The 8,027-nt window shown below is 52.8% G+C and overlaps 1 protein-coding gene across 1 annotated transcript in view; it reads right to left on the bottom strand.

Annotated features, from left to right (window-relative positions):
• PBX4 (PBX homeobox 4) overlaps positions 1–3,554 on the bottom strand; it is a gene marked incomplete at its 5' end in the record, with an annotated part of 8,760 nt that extends 5,206 nt beyond the window's left edge. The window contains 3 exons of the mRNA XM_032271243.1: positions 2,132–2,267; positions 2,808–2,998; positions 3,285–3,554. Coding sequence (XP_032127134.1) covers positions 2,132–2,267; positions 2,808–2,998; positions 3,285–3,554 — 597 coding nt within the window. The remainder of the gene's footprint in view (positions 1–2,131; positions 2,268–2,807; positions 2,999–3,284) is intronic.
• Between the last annotated feature and the right edge of the window lie 4,473 nt (positions 3,555–8,027).

The raw sequence follows: 8,027 nt of genomic DNA, 5'->3' as shown, positions 1-8,027 counted from the left end.
TATTTTTAGTAGAGATGGGGTTTCACCATGTTGACCAGGATGGTCTCGATCTCTTGACCTCGTGATCCACCCGCCTCGGCCTCCCAAAGTGCTGGGATTACAGGCTTGAGCCACTGCGCCCAGCCACTTTTTTCTTTTTTTTTTGAGACGAAGTCTGGTTCTGTGGCCCAGGCTGGATGCAGTGGTGCAATCTCAGCTCAGCTCACCGCAACCTCCACCTCCCGGGTTCAAGTGATTCTCCTGCCTCAGCCTCCCCAGTAGCTGGGATTACAGGCACACGCCATCAAGCCTGGTTAATTTTTGTATTTTCAGTAGACATGGTGTTTCACCATGTTGGTCAGGCTGGTCTCGAACTCCTGATCTCAGGTGATTCACCCACCTCGGCCTCCCAAAGTGCTGGGATTACAGGCATGAGCCACCGTGCCTAGCCAACATTTTTTTTCTTTGGTGTACTTACATTATCCTTGCAGTGGTAACTACAAAAAGAAAGATCCCTGTCTGTGTGCTCTGTTTCTAAAATAATGTCTGCCTGCCCCCGGGGTATGAGCAGCCTTCTCTTGATCCACATGGGAGGCCCCAGAGGCTCCATTCTGGGTGGAGCGGCCCTGGCCCTGGTTGTCCTTCAGATAGTTGTTCCTTGGAGGCCAAATGCCCCACGCTTCTCCAGGGGCCTTGAAGACCCACAGGTGCGAGCCCTTGTTCCAGCTCTGGCCTTGTTTCTGATGACACCACAGCAGATCCCGGTGAGCAGAGTGAGATGTGACTATGACCCCAGGATATTTTGCTGCCTGCATGACCCCGAGGGGTTCTGATTGCTCTCTATCACAGAGACTCCACTGGACGTAGCCTGGGTTGGGGCAGAGTGTGATGGCGAAGGGCTAGAAACTCAGCCCCTCCAGCTGCAAAGCAGGGAGGGCTGTGGTGACATGCAGCAAGCCATGGTGGAGGTCAGTACCTGCCGTTACTGCTGCCACAGAGGCTGTGGGGCTGGGCCTGCCCAGGGAGGAGGGCAGCACCCAGGCCCTGTTCCACACACTCACGCTGCCCCGTGGGTATGGCCTGGACTGGCTCGCTGCTGTAGGCTGCCTGGACTTGCTCCCACGTTAAAACCTTCGGAAATGTTTCTTAGCCTCTTTGTCTTAGTGCCTCCCTCCTTCACCCCCAGGTCCACAGAGGACACTGGTGGCTGCCTACTAGGCTATAGAGTCAGGGAGCTCACACTCCACCTGTATCCCTCAGGGAGCTCACACTCCACCTCAATCAACTCAGGGAGCTCACACTCCACCTGTATCCCTCAGGGAGCTCACACTCCACCTCAATCAACTCAGGGAGCTCACACTCCACCTGCATCCCTCAGGGAGCTCACACTCCACCTCAATCAACTCAGGGAGCTCACACTCCACCTGTATCCCTCAGGGAGCTCACACTCCACCTCAATCAACTCAGGGAGCTCACACTCCACCTGTATCCCTCGGGGAGCTCACACTCCACCTGTATCCCTCGGGATGCTCGTACTCCACCTGTATCCCTCGGGATGCTAACACTCCACCTGTATCCCTCGGGATGCTCACACTCCGCCTGTATCCCTTGGGGAGCTCACGCTCCACAGCATCACCTGTGGGACCTCATCTTCCATCCACATCCCTCAGGTTGTCCCCATGTCTCTCCACGGGTACACTTGCACTTCTACCTCACAGATGAGAAGGGAGAGCACTGGAGACCCACATTCCTAGAGCTGGAGACTTGGCTTCTGTTCCACACTTCGTTTGTTTTTCAGAGACAGCATCTCACTTCCTCCCCAGGCTGGAGTGCAGTGGTGCCATCATAGCTCACTGCAGCCTTAACCTCCTGGGCTCACGTGATCCTCCCACCTCAGCATCCCAAGGAGCTGAGACCACAGGTGCACACCACCAAGCCTGGCTAATTTTTTTTTATTTTTTGTAGAGAGAGTGTCTCACTATGTTGCCTGGGCTGGTCCCGAACTCCTGGCTTCAAGTGACCCTCCTGACTCATCCTCCCAAAGCACTATGATTTCAGCACCCATGCCTGGCCTCTGCACACATTGAATGAACTTCCCTGGGTATCCCTGATGGGACTTAACCATCCACCCCTCCCAGACGTGGGGAGTCACCTGTGAGATGGTGATGCCACCCTTCCTGGCCAGCTCTTCTTTGGCTTCTTCGCTGGGGTAAGGGTTGCTCAAATGGGAATAAAAATATTCATTCAGCACTTCCGTCGCCTGCTTGCTGAAATTCTGCCGCTTGCGCCTGCAAAAGCAGCCAGCCTCAGTTGGTTAAAATGCTGGGACTCCAGGACCACCCCTACCTCCGGTTGAGTGATTTTCTAGCAGTTCTGAAAATAGCAATCAATCACTTGAGGTCAGTAGTTCGAGACCAGCCTGGCCAACATAGTGAAACGCTGTCTCCACTAAAAATACAAAAATTGTCCAGGTGTGGTGGCGGGTGGCTGTAATCCCAGCTACTTGGGAGGCTGCGGAGAATTGCTTGAACCTGGGAGGCAAAGGTTGCAGTGAGCCGAGATCGCACCACTGCACTCCAGCCTGGGCACTAGAGTGAGACTCAATCTCAAATAAATAAATAAATAAGAATAAAATAAAAAGATACAAATAAATAAAAGTGAAAACAGCAATCAATACTCCGGGTCTTCTTCCCAAGAGGCTGTGTGAGGCCTCCCACCCGCGACCGCAGACACAGCTTCCGGGGCTGTTTTCAGCTTCAGCCAGCACTGCTTCCCTCCAGCACCGTCAGAGCCGGCCCTCGGGGTCTCAGGCGCTTGTGGGCCCTGACCTGGCATCGAGCAGCCGCGAGCGCAGCATCATCACGGCCTCGCAGGTGCTCTGCTTCAATTGCATCTGGATGGCACCGAACTTGCCGTGGATGGCGCCGACCATGCGCTCAATCTCCTCTGGGGAGACGGGCCTCATCTTGCTCTGCTCCTGGAGGAGGTTGGTGACGTGCGTGGTGAACTCACGGCAGGCCTGCGGTGGGAGCACAGACACGCCGGCCTGTGACTAGGCGGCAGGGTGGCACGGGGCAGCAGGTTCCACAGCGGGGTGGCTGCCTGCCACCCCTTGTGGCTCACACACTGGTGGGTGACTGCTAAGCTAACGGAAAGGGCTTTCAGAGAAAATCAGCCACCTCTGCAGTGACCAACTGCATGGGCTCCCTGTTCTGTGCCACGAAAAGAAGGTAGTTAGCGTTCTATGTTTCACTTTGACGAACGCGCATTCACATGATAGAAACTCTTCCATGGAGAAAGATCACCTGTTCATATTTCTCTAGCTCAGAGTGGTAAATCTGTCGTATCTGGGACAGCCTGGCCCTGTAGTCAGAGTGCTCAATGCTATTGTCATTTGGACAGCCACCTGGTGTTGCTGTGCCGGCCCCGGCCACCGCTCCTCCTCTTCCTGTCTTCTCAGGCCTGCACACGCCCTCGGCCAGCAGCATGTCACCCAGTCTCAGGAGCTGGGCGTCAGGGGGATCGTCGTCCTGAATGCCACGGATGCTTACCACTAGATAAGAGAGACGGGGGCAAATCACAATTCATTTTCTGGAGAGAACAAACCATGACAAAACGCGAGCACTGGCGTTATGTCTGAATATTTTGCATAGAACCCTTCGGGAGAAAGGAAAGCTCCACTTATCACCAAACTGGGTGCTGGACACTGAGTACCCCATTGAGACATGGGTCCAACTGTCATCCTCGAGTGCAGTCTGGGGAAGAATGGGGAGAGAGAGGTTGCAGTTTGGTGCAGCCCGTGAGAGCAAACCTTGACCACAGCTGTGTGCACGCAGCAGGGCCAAGCAGGCGCCCACTGCTGGGGGCATCTGAACCCCTGAACCGAGTCTCCAGAGGTGCTGGGGAAGAGAAGGCACCTCAGATGCTGCACACGGATGGGGACAAGTGGCAGGCTGGCATCAGCAGCGTGGCTGGCCCGGGCCCAGGACTGTGCAGCTGTGGGCCTGCTGTGGCTGGAGGGTTGGGGGGTGTGTGTCAGGGTGTGGGTGTTGTTACAAAGCTGAAGAGGAAAAGCCTGATGAAGAAAGTGCCAGAAAAGATGAAATAACCCACTGAAAGATTTTAAGCAGAGAAATAGGATATTGGGCCCTACAATTTGGAAAAGCCATCCCAGCTCTGCAGAGCAGGCACCTGCCCAGGGGCAGGGCTGGACTGCAGGGAGGGAGTCGGAGGGCAGCCACCGTTGGGGTATACACAGCTGTGGAGTCTGCAGGTGAGCTACAGGGCAGTCAGAGAACCACCAGGATTCATGCCCCTGGACGTGGGTGTCAGAAAAGGGAAGAGTCCAGTATCATTCCCAGATTCCGCCACGGGCAGCACAGCCAATGACACCATGTTCTCCCAAGTAAAAAGCCTGGAGCTGCCACTTGTGCAGGTGGGGCTGGGTGAAGAGGTGGCTTCAGGGCCGGGCACAGTGGCTCACACCTGTTATCCCAGCACTTTGGGAGGCCACGACGGGCGGATCATGTTAGTTGAGACCATCCTGGCCAACATGGTAAGACCCCGTCTCTACTAAAAATACAAAAATTAGCTCGGTGTGGTGGCATGTACCTGTAATCCCAGCTACTCGGGAGGCTGAGGCAGGAGAACTGCTTGAACCCAGGAGGTGGAGGTTGCAGCGAGCCAAGAGTGTGCCACTGCACTCCAGCCTGGGGACAGAATAAAACTCTGTCTCAAAAAAAAAAAAAAAAAATATATATATATATATATAAGTACACACACACACACACACACACGATGGTGTCCCACCTACTCCAAAACTGTCTCTTACTCAATTAAAATTGGAAAAAGCAGTGTGAGAAAAATGGGAAGACTGAAGAAGAATCAACACAATCCGTTAAACTTTCAAGGCAGAATAGACGGAGGCAGGAAGTTAGTCACGTGCAGAGATTACAAGTACCCAGGCGGTGAATGTCCACGCCACAAGTCAGCCACGCAAATTAGACACAAATTTGTCTAATTTGATAAAAGAACAAACTATCACAGAAACAGCCAAAATAGCTAACACATGAGATTGGTTAAGTAAATTATAATAGATCCATAATATAAAGCCGCCAGCAAGTCTATTTTCTTTTCTTTTTTTTTTTTTTTTTTTTTTTCTGAGATGGAGTCTTGCACTGTCACCCAGGCTGGAGTGCAATGGTGGGATCTCGGCTCACTGTAACCTCTGCCTCCTGCGTTCAAGCAATTCTCCTGCCTCAGCCTCCCAGGTATCAGGTGCCCACCACCAGGCCCAGCTAATTTTTATATTTTTAGTAGAAACAGGTTTCACCATATTGGCCAGGCTGATCGAACTCCTGACCTCATGCGATCCACCTGCCTTGGCCTCCCAAAGTGCTGGGATCACAGGCATGAGCCACCACATCCAGCCTTCTTTTCTTTCTTTTTTTTTTTTTTTGAGATGGAGTTTTAGTCTTGTTGCCCAGGCTGGAGTGCAATGGCATGACCTTGGCTCACTGCAATCTCCACCTCCCAGGTTCAAGCGATTCTCCTGCCTCAGCCTCCACTGTAGCTGGGATTACAGGCACCTGCTACCATGCCTGGGGTTTCACCATATTGGCCAGGTTGATCTCGAACTCCTGACCTCAAGTCATCTGCTCACCTCAGCCTCCCACGGTGCTGAGATTATAGGTGTAAGGCCCTGTGTCTGGCCTCACACCCAGATAGTTTTTGTATTTTTAGTAGAGACGGGGTTTCACCATGTTGCCTAGGTTAGTCTCAAACTCCTGAGCTCAGGTGATCCACCTACCTCAGCCTCCCAAAGTGCTGGGATTACAAGTGTGAGCCACCTCATCTGGCCTGCTTCTAAAATTTCTATCACCACATCTATGCAAATCATCACCAGGAATGAGGGCATTAGGATACAACCCCTTGGGAGGCTGAAGTATATCGGAGTGGATATGCCTCAATCTGCCTTTGTGAGTATCACTCAAGCTTGGCTCTGTCTCTTCACAGACGCCCTCTTCTGCCTCCGAGTACCTATTTCAGCAGATACTTCGGGCTACTCTTGGTGGCAGCTCCCTGCAGCCTGTGGCTACGGTGGCACTTGACCTCAGAGCTTCAGAAGACACCCCTCTCCCCAAGTGCCAGGGTGAACTGCAGGTTCCAGCCACCTCCCACTCCGGCCCCTCCCCACTGGCTCACTCAGTCCCACTGGGCTGCCCCGAGGCTTTTTCCGAAACAGCTGAAGGAAAAGTGTCCTTTCATTGGCTGGCAGCCAGCCTTCTAGTTTGGAGATCCAATTTTCTAACAATCTTACTTTATCTGCAAGAAGCTCCAGCTGTCTGTTTGAGTTCCTCCCATTGCCAGCACCCATGAGTGAGGACAGCCCACTTGGAATATTCTCATGGGGTGCTGTGCCCACAACCTGGGCCTTACCGATCTAGGTGGCAGTCACAGCAGGTAGACACCCTCGGACAGCCAGGTAAAGGCAGCTCCGGAATTAACCTGTGTTCACCTTGTCCTTGTAATGACCTGCCCCTCTCCTCCTAATCTCTCCTGGCTCAAAGTGGACAATGGCTGTCGTCTCCGTGGTCCCTCTGTTTTCAAATCCTACTGATTCCACCTCGGCAATCAACTTTCCGGCTTACCCCACCCTAGGCCCCTGCTGTGTTAACCCTCTCCTGCCCTTGGTTACCTGCGGAGGAAAGTCCTCTCTCCCCTCCCATCCCTCACGCATACCTGCAGGCAGACCCTCTCCAAACACGTCATGCCGTTCTTTTGTTCAAAAGAAACCCAGCCTCTAACATCCTCGGGACCTGCCTTTGTGAACTGGACCCACTCAGAGCTGTGCACAGCCTCTGACGAGCCCAGGAGCTGTCCCGGGTGCTCCTGTATCTTGTTCAGCAGCTCCTTCCTGAGCACCCGTGGTCCCAGCCAGGTATCGTGAGTGGGCGGAGAATACACAGGACCCAGTCCCTCTGCACAGGGCCACCAGCATGCCCAGATACTGGGGCGAGGAAAGCCACACCTCCATGCCTTCCATTACAGGCCCAACTGAATTAGGGAAAGAAGCATGGTCAACGTTCGTACATGCAGCTTAATGAGAGTACGGGTTTCTGTGAGTGTGAGATGCAGGGCTGCCGCAGAACATGTGGCATTCTTTCATTCATTCGTTCATTCGTTTATGTATTTAGGGGCCGGGCAAGGTGACTCATGTCTATAATCCCAGCTCTTTGGGAAGCTGAGGTGATAGGATCGCTTGGGCTCAGAAGTTCGAGACCAGCCTGGGCAACATGGTGAGAGCCTGTCTCTAAAATTAAAAAAAAAAAAAAAAAAAATCATTTACTTACCCAACAGCAAACATCTGAGAGCCCATCACAAGCCAGGTACCACACTAAGTGTTGAGGATTTTTATTGTATTTATTATTTTTGAGACGGGGTCTGTCTTTGTTGCCTAGGGTGGAATACAGTAGCATCATCACAGTTTACTGTAACCTCGACCTCCTGGGGTCAAGCAATCCTGCTGCCTCAGCCTCCTGAGTAGCTGGGACTATACACATGCCACCACACCAGGCTAATTTTTTATTTTTGTAGAGATAGGGTCTTACTATATTGCCCAGGCTGGTCTCAAACTCCTGACCTCAAGCGATCCTCCACCTTGGCCTCCCAAAGTGCTGGGATTAGAGCTGTGCGCCACCACACCTGGCCCGAGAGTTTTTAAAAATATACCAAAACCGGCCGGGCGCGGTGGCTCACGCCTGTAATCCCAGTACTTTGGGAGGCCGAGGCGGGTGGATCACGAGGTCAAGAGATCGAGACCATCCTGGTCAACATGGTGAAACCCCGTCTCTACTAAAAATACAAAACATTAGCTGGGCATGGTGGCACGTGCCTGTAATCCCAGCTACTCAGGAGGCTGAGGCAGGAGAATTGCCTGAACCCAGGAGGCGGAGGTTGCGGTGAGCCGAGATCGCGCCATTGCACTCCAGCCTGGGTAACAAGAGCAAAACTCCGTCTCAAAAAATAAATAAATAAATAAATAAATA

Source organism: Sapajus apella, unplaced genomic scaffold (assembly GCF_009761245.1).
Source record: "Sapajus apella isolate SASKATOON/1434 unplaced genomic scaffold, GSC_monkey_1.0 scaffold227, whole genome shotgun sequence".
Taxonomy (NCBI): domain Eukaryota; kingdom Metazoa; phylum Chordata; class Mammalia; order Primates; family Cebidae; genus Sapajus; species Sapajus apella.
This window is presented reverse-complemented; position numbering and strand designations above follow the sequence as displayed.